This window comes from Gracilinanus agilis, chromosome 5, assembly GCF_016433145.1.
Source record: "Gracilinanus agilis isolate LMUSP501 chromosome 5, AgileGrace, whole genome shotgun sequence".
NCBI classification, from domain to species: domain Eukaryota; kingdom Metazoa; phylum Chordata; class Mammalia; order Didelphimorphia; family Didelphidae; genus Gracilinanus; species Gracilinanus agilis.
The window spans coordinates 285,000,808-285,025,833 of record NC_058134.1 but is presented as its reverse complement, the minus strand read 5'-3'; the positions used below and the strand labels follow the sequence as shown (position 1 = coordinate 285,025,833).

Sequence of the window (25,026 nt, the reverse complement as noted above, 5' to 3'; positions counted from 1 at the left end):
TTCGACTTCTCAGAGTTTCATTGTCTTCTGTGTCACCTCAGTCTCTTGGGAAGTAGGCTCAGAACTAGTACAGTTTCTAAATAGTACCATTCCCACAAAGTACATATCTAAATGCAGCATCATTCCTGATGTATCTGAGTCTCAGCTATTCATTCATTCATAGAACAATTCTTTAATAAACATTTTAAAGCACCCATTATATGCCAGACACCATGCTAAGTGTTAGGGATACAAAAAGGGGCAAAATACAGATCTTGCCCTAAGAATTTTACCATTTAAAAAACCAAATATGTACAAAGAAAGTTATATATAAGATGAATAGAAAATAAAAAGAAGGCACTAGAATTGAGGGGTTGGGAAAATAGGAGATTATTTTAATTGGAATTTAAAGGAATCCAGAGAGGTCAGTAGTCACACTGGAGGATAGAGAACACTCCAGACATTGGGGATAGATAGAATTCCTGGAGTGGAGAGATGAAGTATCTTCATGAAATTGTCAGGAGACCAGTGTCATGGGATCAATAAGTACCTCATAAGGAGTAAGGTGTAAGAAAATTGGAAAGGTAGGAAGGGACTAAATTATAAAGATCTTTGGACACTAAACAGAGAATTTTGTAATTTCGCCTGGAAGAAATAGGAAGGCATTGCAGTTTATTGACGTAGGGGATGGAAGGGGGTGACATGATCAGACTTGTGTTTTAGAAAAATTGCTTTTTTTTGCTTAGTGGAGAATGGTTTGGAGTTAGGAGACACTTGAAGTAGGTGGACCCACCACCAGGATAATTGCTATAGTCCAGGTGTGAAGTGATGAGGGCCTGTGGTAGAGTTATAGCAATATCAGGGGAGACAAGGGGGAGTATTTGGGAGGTGAAATCAGCAGGCCTTGGCAATAGCTTGGAAATGGGTTGTGGTGGTTTGATGAATTCAGGATGTTTCTGTTATTTTTTAAAATGATGATGGAGGAGATTAGAAGGGAGAATAGTATTTTAATAAAAGCCATGCTGATAGAGATAAATCGACCATGCGCCTGTAAGAAACCTATTCAAACTGCTGCATCAGCCATTTTACCTTTCATATCTTCCCGCGCCCAGGTAGCTAAAGAGAGCGCCCATCCTGACTCCAGGAGTCTTATCCCCTCTCTTACATCATCACACTTCCTGTCTGCCATGAGGAATCATGGGGAATGTAGTTTTAAGGTCCCCCACAGGTCCACAGAAGTTTGTCAAACACTATATTGATACATATATTGAGGTTCAATCCTTCCAAATAGAACCCCAGGTGATTTTAACTAACACATTTCCTAAATTGTGAGACTGAGATACTGTGAAGATGATGTTGTCCTCTACTGTACTAGGGAGGGCAAAAGTGGAGAAGGTTTAAGGGAGAATATAATGAGCTTTGATTTGGACATGTTGAGCTTAAGATGTCTACTATACAACTACATTGAAATATCTAAAAAAGAATCAATAATGAGAGATTGGAGAATAGACATAGAAATAGAATTTAGAATCATCATCATAAATTGTTAATCAAAACCATGAGAGCTGATGAGATCATCAAGTGAAAAAGTATAGAGCCATGGTGGTGAACCTATGGCACATATGCCAGAGAGGGCACTCTGAGCCTTCTCTGTGGGCATACATGCCATTGCTCCAGCACAGAGTTCACAAGTGTTCATTACTAGAAAGCCAGAGGGAAGTGGGGCCAGGATGTTCCCTTTCCCCCTCCACTTGTGCCTGAGGACATCACCAGCCTCTCTAAAAGGTTCACCACCATTCATATAGAGGGGGAAGAAAAGTGGGTCCAAGACAAAATCTTTATGTACACCTATAATGTAGTATAGTATATAGAGGGTGTGGTCTGCAGGAGAATCTAACAAAGGAATCAGAGAAGGAGTTAGATAGGTAGGAGAACCAGAAGAGAGTATTCTCCAGAAGAGATAGAAAAAAATAAGAAAAAAGAGTATTGAGGAGAAAAGATTGATAATGGTATTAAAGGCTTCTGAGAGGTCAAGGAGAATAAAGAATGAGGAAAGCACTATATTTGACAACTAGGAGATCATTAACAACTTTGGAGAAAGGAGTTTCAATAGAATGATGAGATTAGAAGCCAGATTATAAAGGATTAAGAATAGAATAAGAGGAGAGAAAGTGGAGGCAAATATTGTAGATGGCCTTTTCAAGGGGTTCATGTACCAAGGACAGAAGAGAAAAGAATGACAATTATTAAGGATGGGAGGATTAAGTTAGGATTTTTTTCAGGATAAGGGAGGCATGAACATGTCTTTAGGCAGTAGGAAATAAGCCACAAAGAAGAATAGATTGAAAATATGTAAGAGAGTATAGATGACAGAAGGGGCAACCTTTTGAAGGACATGAAATACTGAGGAGGAGAGAAATTAGTCTTGGTAAGGAGTAGGCTTATTTTATCATGCAAGATAGAGGTACAGGAGGAGAGAGTGACAGAAGGCATCTGAATGATAGGAGATGAGGAAGAGAAGAAAAAGTAAGTTCACATAAAATGATATCAATTTATTTTTCCTGTAAAATATGCGGCAAGGTTCTGAGCTGAGACAATTGTGTGAGGAAGAGGCATGGGGAGATATGAGATATTATGAAAAGGTTGAGAAGAGCCATACTGGGGAGATAGAGAGTGAGTGAATAAGAAAAGACTGCCTAGTTGCAGTGAGGGCCCAATTGAGGTCATGTAACACAAATTGGTAGTAGACCCAATCAAAACAGCTTTGTGATTTTTCTTCACCCTAATTAATAAGTCAAGAGGAATTAAAATGACAAATAGTTGGAGTTATCCAAAACTGAGGCTTGGTTGAATATAGTCATTATAATCCAATAAAACTAACAGTTCTACTGTTTTAGCTATATTCCTCTTTATATGTATGCTGTTTTACTAAAAGACTGAAAAAGTTAATACCTCATTAACTCATAGCAGTAGGATCTAATCTAGTGTTTGATATATATGTATTTATTCTTATCATTTTTTAAAATCTTTTCTTCTTCAATTTTTCCATGTCTAATATTTTCAATCTTCTTTTAAAAATACTGTTTTCTCAGTTCTAAAGATTTCAGGGTTATAAATCAATAAATTACATAACTGTTCCCAATTAAGAAGGCACATTTCTAGAGGACAGATGGGGGACTCAGTGGATTGAGAGCCAAGCCCAGAGATGTGAGGTCCTGGGTTCAAATCTGACCTCAGACACTTGTAGCTGTATGACCCTGGGCAAGTCACTGGGTAAAAGCTAGTCATTGCCTAGCTTTTACCACTCTTCTGCCTTAGAACCAATATATAGTATTGATTCCAAGACAGAAGGTAAGGGTTTTAAAAAAAAGAAGGCACATTTCTAAAATGGCATCAAGATTGAATGTAGGAAAACCACAAGTCTTTCACTGCTTTATAGGATCTCTAAAGCATCCTCTGCTATTTTTCTTCCCTGGTACATCTTTTTGTTATTTAAGGGAGTCAAATAAGAAGGTGATCCTTCTTATTTAAATTGTCCAGGTTTCTTCTTTTTCTTCAACTTCAAGCACTTAATACCTCAAAATGATCTTGTTTAGCTTACAGTTGTCTAAAACCACCAAGTCTTTATAAAATGAATGTCAGGTCTCTCATGTCCAGGACTTGTGCAATTAACTTTTTTTTTTAATTCAGGTAAACTCAAAGTTCTCAAAATAATACTTCCACCTAATATGCTATTTTAAGAAAATAACCTTTTCATTTTAAATGAATAATTAGAAGCATAGAAAGTGGGTAATCTTCCTAGATATCATTATAGCAGCTCATACTTAAATTTGATTGTGACATGAGAACTCTATGATATGGTTAGCATGAGCATTATGTCTTTTATTGATAAAAGAGGAGAAAGGTGAGTCTCCGGGGAAAGTAGACTCAGACTTAACATCTAATTCTTATGAAATTTACACGAAATGCAGCATCACTGAGGTTGAGTCTGAGTCTCAGATATTAATAAGATGTATCCCTGGGGAATGTATCTTAATGCTCAATGGGTCATCAGTTCTGGAAAGGCAGGGCAGAATTTACCATGGACTCTACTTACAGACCTTGTGGTGGCTTATTATCTTGACCTTGTGAAGTTCACATGACTGTAGTCATATATAATAGCTTTTTCCTAAAAATAAGAAAGAATGGACTCAGAAAAGACAGAAACTATAACATGAAAATAATATTCCCAGTTTCACATCAGCTGGCAATGATTATGGTAATCCATCTTCTATTAAGAGTCCCTCATTCACCAATTCAGCAAGTCCAGTAAGTCCCCTTACCAAAAATATAATTTCCCACTGTCACTCAAAGAGGCTACTTTTAATCATGTGGCTAGCAAACCTGGAACCAGTTAAAGAATTTATACACATGCTCCAAATCTCTTTAAGAAACTATATTAATTAGCATCATACTTCTCTACAAGAAGGCTCTTCTTCCTCATTCCTGTAGGGACTCAAATCTGCTAAGCATGCTTATGCTTGGTCATCAGCCCCTGTTTATAGAATATCACAAGCCTAGTATAGAGATACAATAAAGGAGTGAAGGGAGTACTTTAGTGGTGCAGAAACCTGTTTGAACTCTATGCAAAAAAACAAACAAACAAATAATATTGTCTTCATTTGCTTCATTTAATCCCTCAAAAGAGAGAAAAATTTAAAAAAGAGAAAATCTAGTCTGGATTTATTTTTCACTAACAGGACAGAATGGGTTGGAAATAATGGGAACTCTAGAGAGGTCTGATGGTTCCCTTTTATAGTTTGAGATAAAGAAGGAACAGAAATGCAGGCATAGTCTGATATACATAAAGGAAAGATAGTTTGGACCCCAAGGACTCAAATTCAAAAGAGGAAATCAGCCCAGGAAGGATGAAGATGTTTAATAATGAAGTTATAAAGACACAATGTAAAGTAATTATGATGAGATTAAAAAATGGGATTTGGTTTAACCAATATAAAATCCCCCCTCTTAAGGAGGAGGGAAGGAAAGAATGTATAACTCAAAATGGTAGAAAATGAATGTCAATAATTGTGCACATAATTGGGAAAAAATAAAACACTACTGAAGAAAAAAACTTTAAAATTAGTATCTCCTTAAAATTTTTAAATTAAATTAAGATTAAAAACTAAAAAATAGACTTCAAAAATGGGATTTGTCTGACAAGGTTGTTGTGGACATAGATGGAACTTATTGTTATTTTATTATTATTATCCCTATTGGCTCCCAAGGAGCATAGGGCCGCAACCATCTCACGCCAACGGACTCTGTTCTGGGCAACTTCCCCCAACTGGGCATAACTTTGCCAGGTCTGTTTTGGCCTTCCGACTTTCCTCCTCCCTGGTGTGTTCCATATTTTTTTTCATAGTGTCCTGACTGATGGGATACTGAATTGTTCTTTCCCAGAGTCTGGTATTGGAGATCTTTTCAGGCCATCTGATGTTCAAGATTTGACGTAGGCATCTGTTAACAAAGACCTGGAGTTTGTTGGCTTTTGCCAAGCACGCATCGTGGACTCTGTTGGAGAGCAATCTTCCAGACTAGGCGATCGTTGGTTTTGTTAGTTTAATGAGGTGGCAGTTTCTGTAGCAAGTGATGTTTTTACGGGGTGAGGTTGCTAGCCTCGTGCCCAACTAGATGGAACTAATTAACCATTTTTCAAAAGAAATCTAAAAAAGATGGAAACAAGTACCAGTAACAAAGAACCAATATAAGAACATGGCCCAGTCCTGTTAAAACACTGTCAGAAATTCTAAAATTCAGAATGATCTGAGACTGATAAGGAAAGCAAAAGGTAACATTTTCCTTCTTTTGTCTATCATAAAATTGAAGATCAAGGAATGAAAGGGAAGTGATGGTGATAATGTATGAAAGGTGGATAGAGAAACTTTTCAAGGCTTATTTGGTTTCTGTTTTCACTGATAAGTAAAATGACTGTTGCACTGAAAATAATTGAATACATATAACTTACAGCAACACATAAGTAAGGAAAGTAAGGAGAGAGTAAGAGAGGTTCTAGTTACCCTGGAGAAATTAAAATTATCTATCCTAGATATACTGCATTGTCAGGTAATGCATGTATTAGTACATATAACATTGTACTGAATCATTCTAAAGGAGAGATACTAGAAATTTTTGAAGGTAAATTTTGATTTCTTTTGTTTTTTGCCTCAATTAAAAAAACAAAAGGTAGAGAAAAGTTTTCTTGCTACAGACAGTGAAATTGACCTACATTCTTTAGAAAAGTCTAAAATGACTCATTACAGAGACAGATAGCCAATATCTAGAAAAGAAAGTAATAGTTACAAAAAAGCCAAATTAAGTCATACTAATTTTTTTTCTTTTGTTGACATGATTTTATTTAAGTAGTAGTTGAAGGGAATGCAGGAATAAGTTTGGGCTTTTGAGGTAAATTTTAGTAAAGTTTTTGATATAATATTTCATAGTTCTGGTCAAAGGTTGAAGAGATTGGCACTAGATGATTTTGATTAGAATTATAATGACAATTATGATGATGGTGGTGATGATGATGATGATGAAAGTTGGCATATAGTACTTTAGGTTGTTCAAAGCACTTCACTTTTGTTAAGTGCTATTAATAACCTCACTCTACAGATGAGAAACCTAAGGAACCACAGGGTTTAAATGATTTGCACAGGATCATTTGTAAGAATCAGACAGAATATGAACTCATGAGTACCTCAGTCCAAGTTCAGAACTCTTATTTCAGGGGACATATTTAGGAATATATCACTAATCATAATAATTATAAAAATAATAGTAACCTGTAATTATGTAGTGCTCTAAGGTTTGTAAAGCACTTTATGTATGTTATCTCAAATAATCCTCAATCCTTTTAACTAGATGCTATTATTATCCCCATTGTTCTTTGGGTGTCATCTGCTGGCTTTTGAGTGCTTTTCACAGATTTAAACTTTTTACTTATTTTAGCTTTAGAAAAGAAACTGTATATATTTTTGGAACTGAAAGTAAAATTTGTTGATATTATATAATACTATGCATATATTTTATTCTGAGTTTTTAAACTGTTTCTGCATGATCTGTGGTTTTCACAAAATTCCCTCCAAATTCCCATTTAATTTTTTATACAGATCTGAGACATCTGTGGAAGAGATCCCTTTATTTCCTAAAATAATCCCACTAGGAGAAGGAACATGCTAATGAAACATCAAAACCAATAAAATGGTGGGATATTCCTTCAAGACATTAAGAAACCAAACCATGAAGCCCAGGAGAATGGGCTGAGCATAACAGAGTGTGCTCCACACTTGGAAAAAAATGTCAGTCAGACATAACTGGAATTGTACAAGCTGGCAACTAACAAAAAATGACCTTCATTTATGTCATTTCATTGAAACCTACTACCTGAATGAACAGGTAAAGTTCATAAAACAACTTGGTAATCACATAACCAATCTGTGCAAAATGGGGGCCTGATGTTGGCATGGCAGAATATCTTTTTGACAAAGACAACTTTGGAGATGACAAGGAGAGCTAAGCCTCAACCTGGTTTTCTCAACAACTGATAGACTTCTATTGTCATACTATGCATGCATATTTTGATTATCTGAACTTTTCATAATCTGTACCAAAGAAGTACAGTGGTTTACATCCCAATAAAGTGACTGACTTCTGAAGAAGAAACAGAAATAGAAGAAAAGTCACCAAAAATAGACAATCAGCATCCTGCAGATTTTTTGGGGCATCTTGGCTAGAGTACAATGGCTCATTGTCTTTGGTTATGGACTAACAGATCTTTAAATTTCTTCTGCCAGAAAAATGGTAACAGAGTGCTGAAGATCAGCAGAGCTGCACAGCAGTCAAAATATCAACAAAGTCATGCTCCACATGAAGAGTGGAGCCATCATTCCTGTAATAGCTGATTTGATGCAGAGTGGAAATGATATCATAAGAGTATACTGGCAGATCAGTGGAGTGAATACTCAGGAGTATATCTTTGACTTTCAGGTCCATAGACATATGCCCTTCATTTGTATGCCCTGATAAGTTACTTAGTCTCTGTGATCCTTCATGCATGTTCCATCATCACATACATATGCTAACATTCTGACCTGAAGACTCATAACCTCTATGCCCATGAAAAGACTACTGGGGAGAGGGGGCAAACAGTAGGTTGAGAGAATCAGGCCTGGAAATGGAAGGTCATAGATTTGAATCTCGCCTGACATACTTCTACCAGTGTGACCCTGGGCAAGTTAACCCCAGTTGCCTAGCCCTCATAGTTTTTCTGCCTTGGAACTGATACTTAATATTGATTCTAAGGCAGAAGGTCTGGGTGTATGCAATTCAGTTATCTTCTCTTAAAGCTCATCATCATTATCCTGAGATTCTCAAATTATTCCATCAACATTGGTATTAAGAGTAGTTTGTATTAAATCTCACTAAATGGATGTTGGGCTGAGGTTACCTAACTTTGGGGCACATTTTAAGGCAATAAGACAATACCTTACTAACTACCAGAGATCCATACTGCTGCATATCACTAACTCATAATAACATATTATTTCAGTTTCTATAAAGTTATGTCATTCTCTATCCTCACCAATTAACCCTTAAAACAGCACTAACATGCTCATGACATGTTGTGTTCTTCACTCTACAACACAAAATAGCTTTCAACTGCAAGATCCTTCTTTCAACATGATTGCAGCCACTTATAAATCTCTCATTCTGGACTGACACTCAGAGGAGGAGTGAATGTCCTATTGTTTTTTTTTTTTTACTTCATCCATGGGAAGCCTAAGACCAGGGTTATGCTGGTAAATGTTTAACAATTAGCTCATCAAAGGACAATGTACACAAAACACTTTGAAGTTAATTCTGCTTTATTGACATTTTATCTATCTCCTGCTTAAGTAAGGTTTTATAATGACCAGAATAATAAATCAAGTGCTGATTTGAAACATTTGCTGATTTCTGATGTGTAGATGCTCATAACAAAAATTTAACAAGGGCTCTCCTAAAGTGATTCAAGTGTTTAAAAGCTTTATTCTAAAACTTCTTATGTAGAATGAAATCATCTAAACATCTTTTTAATTACAACTTTCTACTTAGAAGCAAATTAGTAACCTGGTTAAGACATGAGGTAATGACAAAACAATTCTAATTGTGGACAGTATTAGCCAACATTTATAGAGCACTTTTAACATATTCTTCTCAACAGCTCTGTGAGGGAGGTGATTTAAGGCTTAAGGGTTAATGTCTCCATTTTACAAAAGTTGGAACTGAGGCTCAAAGTAACTCACTCATGATTACACCAAAGTGGCAGAGGTGGAATATAAACTCAAGAATCCTAATTCCAAGTCCTATTTATCCTTTCCCATTTATAAACTCCATTTATAAAACCCCACTCAATCAAAAAGGATTTTCATAATAACCTATTCTGAGGCAGACACTGTACTAGAGGCTGAGAATACAATTAAAAGAAATGAAACAGTCCCTACTTACATTCTAAATAAAGGAATTAAAAAGATACATGTAATTCCAACATATCTGTAATATACTCTTCCTTTTTCTTCTAATAAGAGTTCCTCTTTTCCATTGACATCACTCAAATGTTATTTTCTGAATGAAGTCATTTCTGATCTCTCTAATACTAGCACCTTCTCAAATTAACCATATAGCTACTATTTACTATATATATATATTTATATACATAAATATATAGTCATTAATTTTATATGAATGTTATCTCTCTGTCTCTCTACCTGTCTTTGTCTCTATCTTTGTCTCTGTTTCTCTCTCTAACTCTGTCTCTGTCTCTATCTCTATCTCTATCTCTGCCTCCCTGTGTCTTTCAAACCATTAGTTAAACACATGCTGAATAGAGATTTCTTTTTCACTTTTTAGTAATAATATTCCTAGTTTCTGATGCAATTCCTGGCACATAGTAATCCTTCAATAAATACTTGGTTATCGATTGACTGATAAATTCATACAAGATAATAAAGAGAAATCAATACAAAGTATTTAAAGTATAGGGTATTTTGGGTGGGAGGGTACTAGCAGTTCAGGAGATGAGGAAAGACTTGATATAGAAGGTAATATTTGATCTAGCTTGAAGAAGTTTGGAATTTTATGAAGAAGCAATGAGGAGGCAATGTCTTCTGGGTATGAGGGGAGAGATAGCTGTGAGTTCAAAGACAAAGAAATGAAATAAAGAATGTAATGTATGAGGGGCAGAGAAAAGACCAGTTTTTGTTCAGGAGTGGGAGTAATGTACAAAGCATTGTAAAATGCATTAAAAGCAAAAAAAAAAAGAGTTTATATTTGTTTGTAACTGGAAGAGGGAGTAGCCACTAGAAATCTCTGGTTTTGTACTGCAGAATTAGGTCTTCTAACCAGTTTACCACTAATCAATGACGTCCATCGTGTCTCATATGGAAGAGAACTGGGACACTGGATGACAAAACAAGGTTCCTAAAAAGTCTACAAAGTTTAGAATTTTAAAGAGTTGAAAAAATTAATTATAAATTTAATAAAATTAAGTACAAATTATAGACTCAAGGGACGCTGGCCTAGAAAGTAATTCCTATGAAAAAGACCTGATGGATTAAATGTACTTCAAAGCAGAGCCAGTGAAAATGATGTATGTTGGGATGACAACAACTACATTTACATATATATGTTATTAATAAGAACTTATAAATCATTAAATAGAAGGATAACATTTAGAACAAAGATGCTTAGGGCTCCCTTAATAGTTCTACTGATTTAATCATTTAACCATTCAAAGTATTGACCCTTTTTGTCTTGCCAAACTTCTTATTTTTAACTCCTCTTCATTTGATTTATAGTCCAACCATTCTGGTCTCCTTGCTGTCCCACACATAGTGGTTGATCTTCCATTTTCTGAGCTTTTGTATAGGCTGTCCCTGAAACATACAATGTACTCCTTCTTTATCTGTATCTCTGGAATCTTCTACTTTTCTCAAAATTAGCTCAAGTGTTATCGTTTGCAGGAATGATTTTATTTATACCCCTGCAGCTAGTGCATTCTCTCCTGAATTTAGCTTGTATCTGATTTGACTATAATTGGTTTATAAGTATTTAAGTACATGCTATTTTACCCATTAGAATGTACACTTCTCAAGCATAAAGGTTTTTTTGCCATTCCTGTGTATTAAGATATTAATAGAAATATAATAAATATCCTATAGATACTTTTTGATTAATTGGATGCAATATTGTGCTCTGTTCTGGGAAATGCATTTTAAAAGTTATACTGAAAATGCAAATTATATCTGTACCTGATCAATAGGATGGGAATGGAATTTTAAAAAAGGACAAAGATCACTTCAAATAAATTGGGGCATTTAATCTATAAATGGAAGGAACTATGGGGCAGGGACATAAATGTTAGCTTTAATCCTTTGAAGATTCACCTCAAACCTTTTGTGTAAAAGGAATATTATTTAGTCCCAAAGGTCAGAAATAGAACCCACGGGGTGCAAAAAATTTATAGAGAGGTAGATTTTAACTCAAGAAATAGCTGAAGAATAAGAACTATAAAAAAGTAGAATGGATTGCTTATGAGGTCCATTAATAGAGATTCAAGGACAAGTTGATTTATCACTTGTCATGGATAGAATCTACCAACTACCCTTCCCAACTTTTCTCCAATCTATATCCAAGGAAGAATCTTGTCTCCAACAACCAATGTTCCCTTTATAAATAAAGCATCACATAAATTAACCTTTTGTTTTCTTATTGGAACTATAACAATCTACTGATGAACATGTAGCAAGAACAAGCAAGTCTATTGCTAAAGGACTTTCTCTGTTCCTTTGTTCTCAAAACTACATAGAGGAAGGTCTGAGAGCAAAGAATCTACATATACCAAAACAGATCAGTAAAAAGTCAAACTATTAGAATAAGCTTCTAATAATTCTTCTCTTTGGTCCAAGTTTAGGCAGCTTGGTTAAGAGGGTGCCTGCTGACTATTCTCCAAAAGGCTCCTTTCACTTCTTTGTTTCTTAAGGTATAGATGACTGGATTGAGTGCAGGTGTGACAACTGTGTACATAAGAGCAGTTGTTTTGTCTGTGTCTGGAGTATGGGCAGCTTTGGGTTGAAGATAGGTAAAGAGGACTGTGCCATAGAAGAGAGAGACCACCAGGAGATGGGAGGAGCAAGTGGAAAAAGCTTTGTGCCTCCCAGCAGCAGAGGGCATTCTCAAAATTGTTATGAGAATGAGGGCATAGGAGCAGAGAATGAGGAGGCAGGGGCTCATAATGAAGAGAACAGAAACAGAAAACAGAACTATCTCATTTTGAGAGGTATCCACACAAGCCAGTTTCACCACTGGCATGATGTCACAAAAGAAGTGCTGGATTTTTCCTGTACCACAGAAAGGGAGGGTGAAGATCCATGTGGTCTGGGCTATCTCCACAACCATTCCTGTAGTCCAGGATGCCACAGCCAATTGTATGCAGACTCGAGGACCCATCAACAATGTGTACCGTAATGGGTAGCAGATGGCAACAAAGCGATCATAAGCCATAGCTGCCAAGAGGCAGCATTCTGTCAGCCCCAGGATGGTGAAAACATACATCTGAGCTGCACAATGTAACACACTCATGGTCTTGGGTTCCACCAACAGGTGCACAAGCACCTGAGGCACCACATTGGTGATATAGCACATCTCCAGAAAGGACAGGTTAGTCAGGAAGAAGTACATAGGAGTGTGGAGGCTGGGGCTCATGCAAATGAGGAAGATGATCACCAGGTTTCCCAACACAGTGAATGTGTATATGGCTAAGAATACCACAAAGAGCACGGGCTGTAGCTCACCAAGAGAGGAGAAAGCCACAAAGATGAATGTGGTGCAGGGGGTCTGGTTTTCCCTCATCATTGGCTCAGAGCTTATCATCTGCAGAGACAAACAATACAGATGGATAAATGCATTCATACATGCATGTACAAATGCATACACAGATATATTCTCAAAGCTGCTTCCTAGAGCTATACACTAAACTAGCAACAATGAAAACTAGCTTCCTAATGCTAAATATTTAGTAATATTACCTAATGTAAAACATAGCAAAAGTAAGCACTTAATGAATATTGTTTAGTTGATTGACTAATATAATAAGATATGTCACAAGTCAATCTTACCAGCCTTAGCTTTCAGGTCCCTCTGTTGAATCCTTTGTCAAAAGGCAAATGATTGAAATAAAAATTATCGTTATGTAATTAGAATGTAACTTGCTACTCATTTCAACTTAATCAGGAAAAACTACCCAGCACATTCATTGACTATATACAAAAAGTAACCATTGCTTATTTCTAATAATCTTCTTTTTGTGTGTGAAATTTATTAGTTGAGGCACCAAAAATAAATCAAAATCTCCAAGTCAAAGAGAAATGTGTTTCCTAAGAAAGAGCCAGTTTCACAATAAAGCCAGACTGGTAAGCAGCCAAAGACAACTAGCCTTGAGAGTGGTTCCCTTATATTGTACTTCTACAGAAGTCTGGGTCTGGGGTACAGTGGAAGGTGACATAAGTAATTTGACCATTATCACTCATTTGGCCCATGCCATTGATGTAGATAAGTCCTATACCCAATGACATTGATGCAAGTAGGTCCTTTGACCCTCACCATCAGCATGTATATTCCACATTAAGTGTTGACTAACATGGGGTCTTGGAGACCTGCAAGAGTTTTTAGACTAATTATAACAGAGCAATTACAAAAGCATTACTAAACTTAGAGTCCTGTGGTCTTTGGCTGAGCATGCACAAGAATGTGTGATCAGTATCATGCGTCACCATTGTACCTCCCATCCCAGTTTCAATTTAACTCTAGGTCAAAAAGACATTAGTTTTGTATAGAGTATAGCCTGAACAGATAAAAAAAATGGGAATTAGGTAAAGCTTAGTCAGCAAGAATAGAATAAGATCAAAAATTTATCTCATGGGGAATGGGGGGGTAGTAACAGAAGAGAATATATATGTGTGTGTATGTATGTATGTATATATATATATATGCATATATATTCTCATAAAATTTTATAGAATCATGGGGGTTTCACCTTCACATTTTCCATTTGTGCTCTCTAAGAACTGAGTTTTGCCTTTAGAAATGTACATCAGAACCTACCTGCTTGCAAATGTAAATTTCTTTTTTCTTGTATCTCTTGCTTCCTCTCTTGAGGCCTCTGTGATTAAATAACTTGGTGGAAGAGTAGATGGTAGCATTTCTAGTCTTCCTGAAGTCCTTTGGGGCTGGAAGCCCAATAGTACTTTGACTTTCTCTCAGAGGAATGTATAAGACTAATTAGAGTTCAATTTAACTTTTTTTGTATTTGTACAGTAAAATTTCCAGATAGACAGTTTTTACATGTTATATCATTTCACTTTTCTTTCTAATGCTTCATAGATCAAAGGTCATAATTAATACCTTGTCCACACATAAACTTTGAAAAAAAGTCATAGAATCCTTTCCCAACAGTGAATATCTTCTCTACAATATAATGGTGGAGGAAAGAATAGAATGAACATGAATACATTTTTGGGATCAAAAATCCTCCTTTTGGAATGAAGTGTTGTTACATTTCAGATGAGATAATTAAGAATATTGTATCTTTACTGGCTTTTATGGAGTCTACATCTAAAAATTTTCTAAATAAATGAGGATTGTTAGTCTTTTAATTCCCAGATACTCATCAATCTCTAGGTAAAAATCCAATCTCTTCAAGAGATTAAAAATCTAAATTAATCCATAATACATTTTAGTTATGGAGAAATGGAAGAGGCTTGACCAAATAAATTTTTATTAAGTTTGTACGTGCATTGAAGAAAAATCAGAGTAAGCTTCCCCTTCTTCATACTTCTTTGTACTCCTTTACTTCTTTTGATAATTTTTTCTAATTCAACATGCAGTGATCTTTACTTCTAAGAAAAACAATTTTCTAAATGATCATTCCATACATATGCTGATGAAATGATTCTATTGATTCCTAATTTTTTGATACTCTTTGTTGCTAAAAATAAGAAATTGTTCTAAATCTAGAATTATCTCTGGGATTTTCAGAATCTCACTTTCACCATTTTATACAGAGGAAGGTAAGCCAGATGTTTTTGACAAACAATTCAAAGTTATTCACTGTACTCACTGATGGAAACACTATTACGGTAGCCTAAGAACAGAGGTATGGTTGAAAATGTTTAATAACTGGTTATTCAGTGTGGGAAGCCAATGAGAGAATAGATAAAAATCTGAGACTCCTCTTTTGACCCCTTTTGTTATCCTTGCGATTTCTTGTTGAAAAGTATTGTGGCCTTATTGAAAAGCTTTAAGTTCCTAGCAAACCAGCATTTAATAGGTTAACATTCTTCCCCTTTGGTCAGAAATGCAGCCAAGGCCAAAACCTTAATTTAGCTGGGGCATTTGCCCCTGAGAAAAGTATTCTTAGACTTGGCTTGGTGATAATAAATATAGCTGAAAGTCCATCCTGGTTCTTGTCTTCACTTTGAAGCTGCTAAGCCTCTTGTATTGTCTATGTTAAAAACACAGCTCTGTGTGGTTGTGAGAAACTATCCTTGTGCTTTTGGATGAAAGGGAGTTCGAATTTCTTATATAACAAACTTGTGACTCAATGGCACTTTGGAGAAGCAGCTATGAGTTAACAGTCAAGATTGTCTCCCCTGTCCCGTTATTTCCTTATCAACTAAGCCATCCTTATCCAATTATTGGAGATGATAAATAGATCTCAAGAATCCAGGGGACAATGTACCTCATATACTTTTAATTTTAATGTTCTTTTTAAAATTTCATCCATCATTCTCTTAAGAAAACCTGACAATGAATAGAATAATTAAGTCTTGGTTTGAAATGTATGCTATTTTCTAATGTATAAATGCTCACATTGAAATTTTTTTTTAAACCCTTACCTTCCGTCTTGTAGTCAATACTGTGTATTGGCTCCAAGGCAGAAGAGTGGTAAGGGTGGGCAATGGGGGTCAAGTGACTTGCCCAAGGTCACACAGCTGGGAAGTGTCTGAGGTCAGATTTGAACCTAGGACCTCCCATCTCTAGGCCTGGCTCTCAATCCACTGAGCCACCCAGCTGCCCCCTCACATTGAAATTTTAACAACTGGCTGTCCTGATTCAGTTCAAGTATCTTGAGAACATTCCTGCCTAAAAACCAGAGACAGATGCTTAAAAACAGTTAGGTAGAATGAAATCATCTGAGCATCTTTCTTTAATTTCAATTTTGTACTTACAAGCAAATTAGTAAACCAGTTAGAACAGTTAATGGCAAAACAGTTCTAATTAGGGATTTTTAAACCTGAACCTTATAGAGCATATTAAACACATTTCTCTCAACAACTCTATTAGGTATTTGAAAGAATACTGCCCCCATTTTTAAAAAGTGAAATCTAAGGCTCAAAGTAACTTTTAAAAATATTTTATTTTCTCAATGATGGCTGTCTTTCATAGTTGATCATTGTATGATATTTCTCTTACTATATACTATATTCTCCTGGTTCTACTTACTTCACTGTGCATATAGGTGTTTTCAGTTGATTTGTATTTTCCTGAAATTGTCCTGCTCATCATTTCTCCTAGAGTAATAGTATTCTAACTTCATACCACAACTTGGGCAGCCATGGAAATCCCCTCAATTTCCAAATCTTTGCCACCACATAAAGAGTTGTTATAAATATTTTTGTATAAGTAGGCCCTTTACCTCTCCTTTAATTTTTTTCCTTTGGAGAGCTATTGGAGGAGAAACACAGATGAAAACATGATTTGTCACTTATTTATTTAGGTATATGATTTGGGGTTTTGGTTTTATAAGATTATTCTCTTACAAAAATGAATAATATGGAAAGATGTTTTGAGTGATAACCCAATGGAAAGGCTTGTCAACTCTGGGAGATGGGAGGGAAGGAGACAACCTGAATCATGTAACTTTGGAAAACTTATTTGTAAATTTGTTATGAAATAAAATAGAAATAATTTTTTAAATCTCTTTGGGATATACACTTAGTAGTACTACTACTAGATTGAAGGGTATACACATATTTAATTGCCCTCCTGAATAATTAGGTCAATTCACAGCAACACTAACAATGCATTAGTCTCCCAATTTTGCCACAGCCTCTCCAACATTTATCATTTTTCTTTATTGTTATATTAGCTAATCTGATAGGTATGAGGTAGTACCTCAGAGTTGTTTTAATGTGCATTACTCTAATTAAGAGTGATTTATAACATTTTTTTCATATGATTATTATAGCTTTGCTTTCTTCATCTGAAAACTACTTGTTCATATTCTTTGACCATTTGTAAATTAGGGAATGACTTATATTCTTATAAATTAGACAGTGCTCTATATATTTGAGAAATGAGATTATAATCAGAAAACCAATAATTTCATAGCTAAAGTAGTGCTTTGAGTGTGATTTTTAGAATTTAAAAAATGTAACAATATGAGAATTTAGTTCTAAGCAAAAGTCTGTGAATACAGTCACATTTAGAATCTAGTCCCAGAGTAATAACTGAGTTATAATTTCAAGTGTCTGTATTGTTGTAGTAACTTTAAATGTGTTACCATATTAATCATAAGCAAGTTACTATGTTAATCCTAAATCTAATGTATCCTAAATGTATAACTTTATATCAAACTAATTCACTTAAGAGGGACAAAAAAGTCACCCAAAGGTCATGGAGAATAGGAGCTGATAGGGGGCTTGGGTCTCGAAGTACCTTAGAGGACTCATGAGGGTTGGAATATACTATGTCCAAATGACCTGTAAAGAAATCCAGGTCAAAAGTGTTCTGACCTTTTTATGACCTATAAGTCACTATTATTTATGTCAAGAGTGATCACTATAAATCTTCATCCTTACTCTATACATTCCTCATTTTGCTTTTGAAAACCTGTGAATGTCAATGGTTACCTCTAAAGATCTGGCTTTATTGTGACAAACAATTCAAAGTTATTCATTTTATTCACTTATGGAAACACTATTAAGGTAGCCTAAGAACAGGAGCATGGTTGAAAATGTTTAATAATGTGATTTTTCTGTCACAAATAAAGCCAGATCTTTCCCCAGAAGTGTTTCTCAGAATCTTATTTGCTGGAAAATGTTCCCCCCTGTTTGTTGTTTCCTCTCTAATCTTGGTTACACTGGCTTTGTTTGTACAAAATCTTTTTAAAATTTAATATAATCAAAAATTTAAACTTATATCTCATAATGTTTTGTATCTCTTGGTCATGAATTATTCCCTTCTCCATAGATCGAATAGGTAAAATATTCTCTGCTCCCCTAATTTGCTTATAGTATCAACCTTTATGTCTAGATCAAATACACATTTTGACCTCATCATGGCAAACCTTTTAGAAACCATATGCTATGCACTGCCCCTCCAGAGACTGAGTGCCATGCCCCCATCCTTACCCCAGGCAGGAGAGAGAGAGAAAGCATTCTCATTGGGTTGCTGGGCAGAAGGGTGGGTAAAGTCAAAAAAATGTCCTCAGGTGTGGTGGATGGGGGAAGGGAGCAGCTCTACCAGAGCCCCTTTGCCTTTCTAGTAATAAACTCTGGTGCCCAGAGAGAGCTCTGTTTGCCCTTTTTGGCACATGTGCCATATTTTCAACACCATGGACATAGGATGTCACATATTGGTTTATATCTAGTTTCTGTCATTCCATTTTCCAGTTTTCCCAGCAGTTTTTGTCAAAGAGTGAGTTTTTATCCCCAAAGCTGGGAATTTTGGATTTGTCAACAGTAGATTGCTAAGGTCATTTACCCTTGTATAATGTGTATCTAATCTATTCCATTGATCCGCCATTCTATTTATTAATGAGTATGAGATTGTTTTGATGATAATTGCTTTGTTTGAGATCTTGTACTGCTAGGCTAGCTTCCTTCACATTTTTTTCATTAATTTCCTTGGTATTTTTAAAATTTTGTTCTTCCAGATGAATTTAGTTATTAATTTTTCTAGCTCTATAAAATATTTTTGGTTGTTTGATTGATATGGCACTGAATAAGGAAATTAATCTGGGTATAATTGCCATTTGTATTATATTAGATCAGCATACCTATCAGCAATTAATATTTTTCTAATTGTTTAGATATGACTTTATTTGTGTGAAAAGTATTTTTAATCATGCTCATATAATTCCTGTGTTTATCTTGGCAAGTAGATTCTCAGGTATTTTATATTGTTTAGAGTTATTTTAAATGGAATTTCTCTTTCTGTCTCTTGTTCTTGGACTTTCTTGAAAATGTGTAGAATTGCTGATGTTTTATGTCAGTTTATTTATTAATAACTGATAAAGCTATTAATTATTTCAACTAGTTTTTGTTTTGATTTTCTAGAATTCTTTAAGTAAACCAAATCATCTGCAAAGAGTGATAGTTTAGTTTCTTCATTATCTACTTTGATTCCTTCAATTTCTTTTTTGTTCTCTTATTGCTAAAGTTAATGTTTCTTATACAATAATAAATAATACTGGTAGTAATGAACATTTTTGCTTCACTCATGATCTTATTGAAAAGACTTTTAGCTTATCCTCATTACAGATGATTCTTACTGATGGTTTTAGATAGCCATTGCTTATCATTTTAAGGAAAGTCCCATTTATTCTATGTTTCCTAGCGTTATTAATTAAAATTGTTTTTGCATTTTGTCAAAGGCTTTTTCTGCATTTGAGAGAATCATGTATTTTCTGATAGTTTGGTTATTGATAGGGTTAATTTTGCTGATAGTTTTCCTAATACTAAACCAGACCTACATTCCTGGTATAGATCTCACCTTGTCATAGTGAATGATCCTCATATAATATTGCTGTAGTCTTCTTATTGATATTCTATTTAAGTTTTTGCATCAATATTCATTAAGGAATTTGGTCTGTAATTTTCTTTCTCTGTTTGTGGTCTAACTGACTTGGGTGTCAACACCATATTTGTGCCAAAGAAGGTTTCTTTGCCTATTTCCCAAAAGTATTGGGATTAATCTTTAAATATTTTATAGAATCCACTTGTGAATCCATCTGGTCCTGGCTTTTTTTTTCTTTAGGGAGTTCATTGATGGCCTGTTAAATTTCTTTTCCTCTTTTGTTAATCTAGACATTTTATTTATAAACATATATGCAGTTTATATTTTTGTAAATATTAATCCATTTCACTGATAACCGTCACATTTATTTTAATGTAATTGGGTAAAATAGATCCTATTGATTGAGATAATTTCTTCTTCATTGGTGATGAATTCACCCTTTTCATTTTTGATACTGGTAATCTGACTTTCTTCATTCTATTTTTAATCAAATTAATCAATGTTCTATTTTTAATTCATTTTTTTCATAAAATAAACCCCATCCATTTATATCTATCTTCTTATCTATGTACCTATTATCATCTCCAAAGTATAAGCTCTGATGAGTAGAAATTTTGTTTTAATTTTTTTTGTAATACTATTCACAGTACTGAGCACAATTCCTTGTTTGTAGTAGACATTCAATAAATACTTGGTTATTGATTGATAGAGTGTATGCGTGTGCATGTGTGTTGCCTCATATCATTTCTATTCCTTATCAATCATATAACTGGGCAGGGTCACTTACTTTGTTGTAAGACTGTTCCAGTATATTGAAACTGAGGGAAAACTGCCCAGTGAAGCTAAAAACTGTAGGCCTTTTTTCCATGAAGATTTTAAGAGAAAAAGAGAGAAGATAAGGCTCAAAATGAAATACTCAGTAATGATCAGATACAACTACAGGTACAACTAGGAGACCAAGACCCTCAGGGATACAATTCTAGTACATCTGGTTGATTTCTTTAGATGGCATAGGCAAAAAGACCTCAGAGATTTAGTATCAAGGTTAGAAGTTTATAACAGAAGATCCCAGAAAAGGCTCAGGCAAGAATGTAAGAAGAAAAGCCTAGAAGTGGCCAAGGGTTGTTGCTTACAAGGCTCACAAATGTCAAAAAAAGACCATAAAACCTCTTCAGATAAATAAATCTTCTGTGCAGCTTCTTTTGACAACCAGCTAAACTTTCCTGCAAAAATAAATGTGCTATGCATTAATTAATGCCTTCTTCATCCCTGGTGACTTTTCTCTTTTGTTTTCTTTCATAAATCCATTTGAGAATTTGAGAGCAAACTGGATAAATTGTATCTGGTCCTGTTGACAAAAAGCTTTTGGAAAACTTTCTATCACAAAAAGCTCACAAAAATCATGAAATGGAGAAGTTTCCAAGAATAATTTTGCTTTTATAATTGTATTTTCTTCCATTTAACACTGTAGAGTTCAAGGGAAAATGTTTTCATCAAAATATTAGGTGAGACCTTCAACAAAGAAAATATAGTACTTTCTATGGATCAAGAGGAATGAGTCAAAAAATGTTCCTTTTGCTGACTTAGTAAAGGTTCATTTGGAGAAATGCTTAACATTCCAATCTAATATGCACATCAGAAATAAGGAAAAGCAGAGAAATTTATGCCTCAGAATTTTTCTCCAAAAATAATACTAAATGTTGCTTTTCAGCTTAAGAAAAACAATTGGATCTTTGCATTAAACTTGTACCTGAATCCATCAAGGTTTATTTAAATATTTTCTGTTTCTCCTTCAAATTATTCTTTGTTTTTCTATCTCTTCTACATTTCATGAATAGTTCTCTGGGCATATAATCCTCAGTGTATTTCCTTTAGGTAGTTAAATCCACTTTCTCAAAACAGAAATTATACCTATTATTATTGAATTCCTACAGGACAAACTAACTCCCCAAACCATTTATTTTCTATATTACATGATCTTCAGATTTTAGCATATGATGAAAGTCTAGAATTCAGAGTAACTTCCTAAATGATCCAACAGTATTTAAGAAGGAAACTGTCTTCACAAGATAATTATTCCCACTAGAATGCTTTCTAAGTATGATTATAAATAGAGAGAATGTACACTTATTTAGTTATTTAGCAGGTTCCTCAGGCAGTGCAGTTTGGGAAATGTAGACTGAAGTAATTTGTCAGAGGAAGTTTTTACTTTCAAAATATAGAAAAAATGCCAATTTGAATGTTGAATGAAGGGCTTAGTATAATGCATTAAGGTCTTAGAACTAGCTATGAAGAAGCTAGAGGTTCTACTCCAATCCCCTGGTTTTACTGCTGAAGAAACATATACAAATAAGCACTCTGACTTGACTGAGGTAATAAAACTATGAACTGGCAAAGTTAGTACTTGACTCTAGGCCTTCTGAACCTGGTGTGGTTATTAGGGTTTAATCTCTCCTCAAATTATCTTATATTTATTTATCTATTTAAATTTTATATTTCCCCTAAGTATATCATAGGGTCTTTGAAAGCAGGCACTATTATGTATGTTTAGCCTTTGAATTCTCACATAAAATGTTTGTTGAATTTAATTCTGACAACAAATCCAGTGTTCCCAAATTAATCATCCACAAGGAAATGGTCATATTAAGATGATTCCCACTTAATTAAGTTTTCTTTATAGACATATCAAGAAGATGCTTATAGAAAAGTAATCGAAAGTTAGTGAAAAAGTATTTTCAAACAATAGCAAAACTATTTTACCTCTGTAGGGTTCTTTAGAGCCTAAAAAAGGGTTTTTAGGTATAGATTCAAAGGTAAAGCTGTAGCTAATGAGAATTAGAGGGTGGGGCAGGCAGGAAACCAGAAAAGCCCACCTGCAGAATTGTGTAAGCTGAGTCTTAAAGGAAAATATTGATTCTGAGGCAAAGGTAAGAACAAAGATTCCAGACAGTAAAAAGGCAAATAATAGAGACAGAAGATAAACTTTAGCATGTTGTTTATTGAAAACCAGTTATTTATAGTAATTTCCTACCTGGTCCTACAGTGTTTAAGAAGCCTGTTCTCTTAAGAAAAGAGGATATTATTAGTAGAATGCATTCTAGAGTGCCAGACACATACTTCTTGTTCCTTTACAGAAACACTGGAGCAAAGCAGAATTATCTGAGCAACTTGTATACAGACACATGACTAGGCAGAAATCAATGTTCTTTGCACAATTGATTCACAAATAGGATCAGCCATCAGATATGTTTAATGGGGTAGATGACAGAGATGTTAACACATTATCTAGATTTCACTTTCTGTTAACTTACACTTGAGTTAATTCTTTTGCTCCTATGCCTTTTTTTTTAAACCCTTGTACTTCGGTGTATTTTCTCATAGGTGGAAGAGTGGTAAGGGTGGGCAATGGGGGTCAAGTGACTTGCCCAGGGTCACACAGCTGGAAGTGGCTGAGGCCGGGTTTGAACCTAGGACCTCCTGTCTCTAGGCCTGACTCTCACTCCACTGAGCTACGCAGCTGCCCCCCCCCATGCCTTTTTTGAGGATTTACACAATAGTTTGTAGGACAGGGATGATCTGAATAAAACTCTGGACTTAATGATATGAAGAATTTTTATTGCTCTTTTGTTTCTTCCTACAGATCTGCAAACAAGTCAAGGGTCAGCCATGAGAAATCGCACATTAGTGACAGAATTCATTCTCCTGGGACTGACAGATGACCCAGAATTGCAGGTCTTGATTTTCATCTTTCTGATGCTTACCTATGTTTTGAGTGTAACTGGCAACTTGACCATCATCACTCTCACCTTGCTGGATTCTCGTCTCAAGACTCCCATGTACTTCTTTCTCAGGAATTTCTCCTTCTTAGAAATATCTTTTACATCTGTCTGCATTCCAAGATTTTTGGTCACTATTTTAACTGGGGACCGGACCATTTCCTATAATTCTTGTGCAACTCAGTTATTTTTTTTTATCCTCCTTGGCTCAACAGAATTTTTTCTGCTGGCAGCCATGTCCTATGACCGCTATGTGGCCATCTGCAAACCCCTACACTACACAACCATCATGAGCAGCAAAGTCTGCAGCCAGCTTGTAATCAGCTCTTGGCTGGCAGGTTTCCTCATTATCTTTCCACCAGTCATCATGGGCCTCCAACTGGAATTCTGTGACTCTAATGTCATTGATCACTTCACTTGTGATTCTTCTCCAATGCTGATGATCTCTTGCACAGACACCAAGGTCTTAGAAGTCATGAGTTTTTTCTTGGCTGTGTTTACACTCATATTTACATTGGTATTAGTGATTTTGTCCTACACATATATCCTTAGAACCATTCTGAGATTCCCCTCTGCCCAGCAAAGGAAAAAGGCCTTTTCTACTTGTTCCTCCCATATGATTGTTGTCTCCATCTCTTATGGAAGCTGCATCTTCATGTATGTCAAACCCTCAGCAAAGGAAGGAGTGGCTATGACCAAAGGGGTAGCTGTGCTAAATACCTCTGTTGCTCCCATGCTGAACCCCTTCATTTATACACTAAGGAACCAGCAAGTGAAACAAGCCTTTAAAGAGTTGGTCAAAAAGATTTTTAACTCAAATGCATAATTATTTTAGTGAAACTCATAAATACAAGCACAAGCAAAAATCTAAGTCCTGTATTCAAAAGAGGATCACTGAAGATTTTGCTCCCCTATTTCTTCTCCCCCTTCTCCCTTGAGAACATTCTTACTTCTTTCTCTTTTTCTCTATTTGCTAACTGTGATTTTTACCTCCTCCACCCTAAATAAAATTTTTTCCCCTAAACATACAATAGGTAGATTTAATCTAATTACAAAGATGTTTTTAGACAATTTATCTTTAAAAGTAGCTTACTTTGGGAGGTAATTATCTCATTTAAGTCACTATTAGTGTCACACACCTATTTGTGGAACTTCTTTTTTTTATTTTATTTTTTTTAACGTTTATTAATATTCATTTTTAACATGGTTACATGATTCATGCTCCACCTTTCCCCTTCAACCCCCCCTCCTGCGCCCCCCCACCCATGGCCGATGCGCATTTCCACTAGTTTTGTCATGTGTCCTTGATCAAGACCAATTTCCAAATTGTTGGTAGTTGCATTGGTGTGGTAGTTTCGAGTCCACACCCTCAATCATGTCCACCCCGACCCATGCG

General features: G+C 35.2%; 2 protein-coding genes across 2 annotated transcripts; one reads left to right on the top strand and one right to left on the bottom strand.

Annotated features, from left to right (window-relative positions):
* Positions 1 to 11,964: 11,964 nt before the first annotated feature.
* LOC123248626 (olfactory receptor 10A4-like) lies at positions 11,965 to 14,214 on the bottom strand. The gene is made up of 2 exons (XM_044677467.1): positions 14,158 to 14,214; positions 11,965 to 12,927 (listed from the first exon to the last, which is right to left on the bottom strand). The coding sequence occupies exon 2, from the start codon at positions 12,925 to 12,927 to the stop codon at positions 11,965 to 11,967; it is 963 nt and encodes a 320-aa protein (XP_044533402.1). The 5' UTR covers positions 14,158 to 14,214.
* A 1,088-nt stretch (positions 14,215 to 15,302) lies between these two features.
* On the top strand, positions 15,303 to 24,456 carry LOC123248524 (olfactory receptor 6C76-like). The gene is made up of 2 exons (XM_044677326.1): positions 15,303 to 15,336; positions 23,519 to 24,456. The coding sequence occupies exon 2, from the start codon at positions 23,521 to 23,523 to the stop codon at positions 24,454 to 24,456; it is 936 nt and encodes a 311-aa protein (XP_044533261.1). The 5' UTR covers positions 15,303 to 15,336; positions 23,519 to 23,520.
* Positions 24,457 to 25,026: the final 570 nt, after the last annotated feature.

Excerpts from the sequence above, each read along its gene's own strand:
- LOC123248626 (XM_044677467.1), bottom strand. The coding sequence starts at position 12,927 with ATGATAAGCTCTGAGCCAATGATGAGGGAAAACCAGACCCCCTGCACC.
- LOC123248524 (XM_044677326.1), top strand. The coding sequence starts at position 23,521 with ATGAGAAATCGCACATTAGTGACAGAATTCATTCTCCTGGGACTGACA.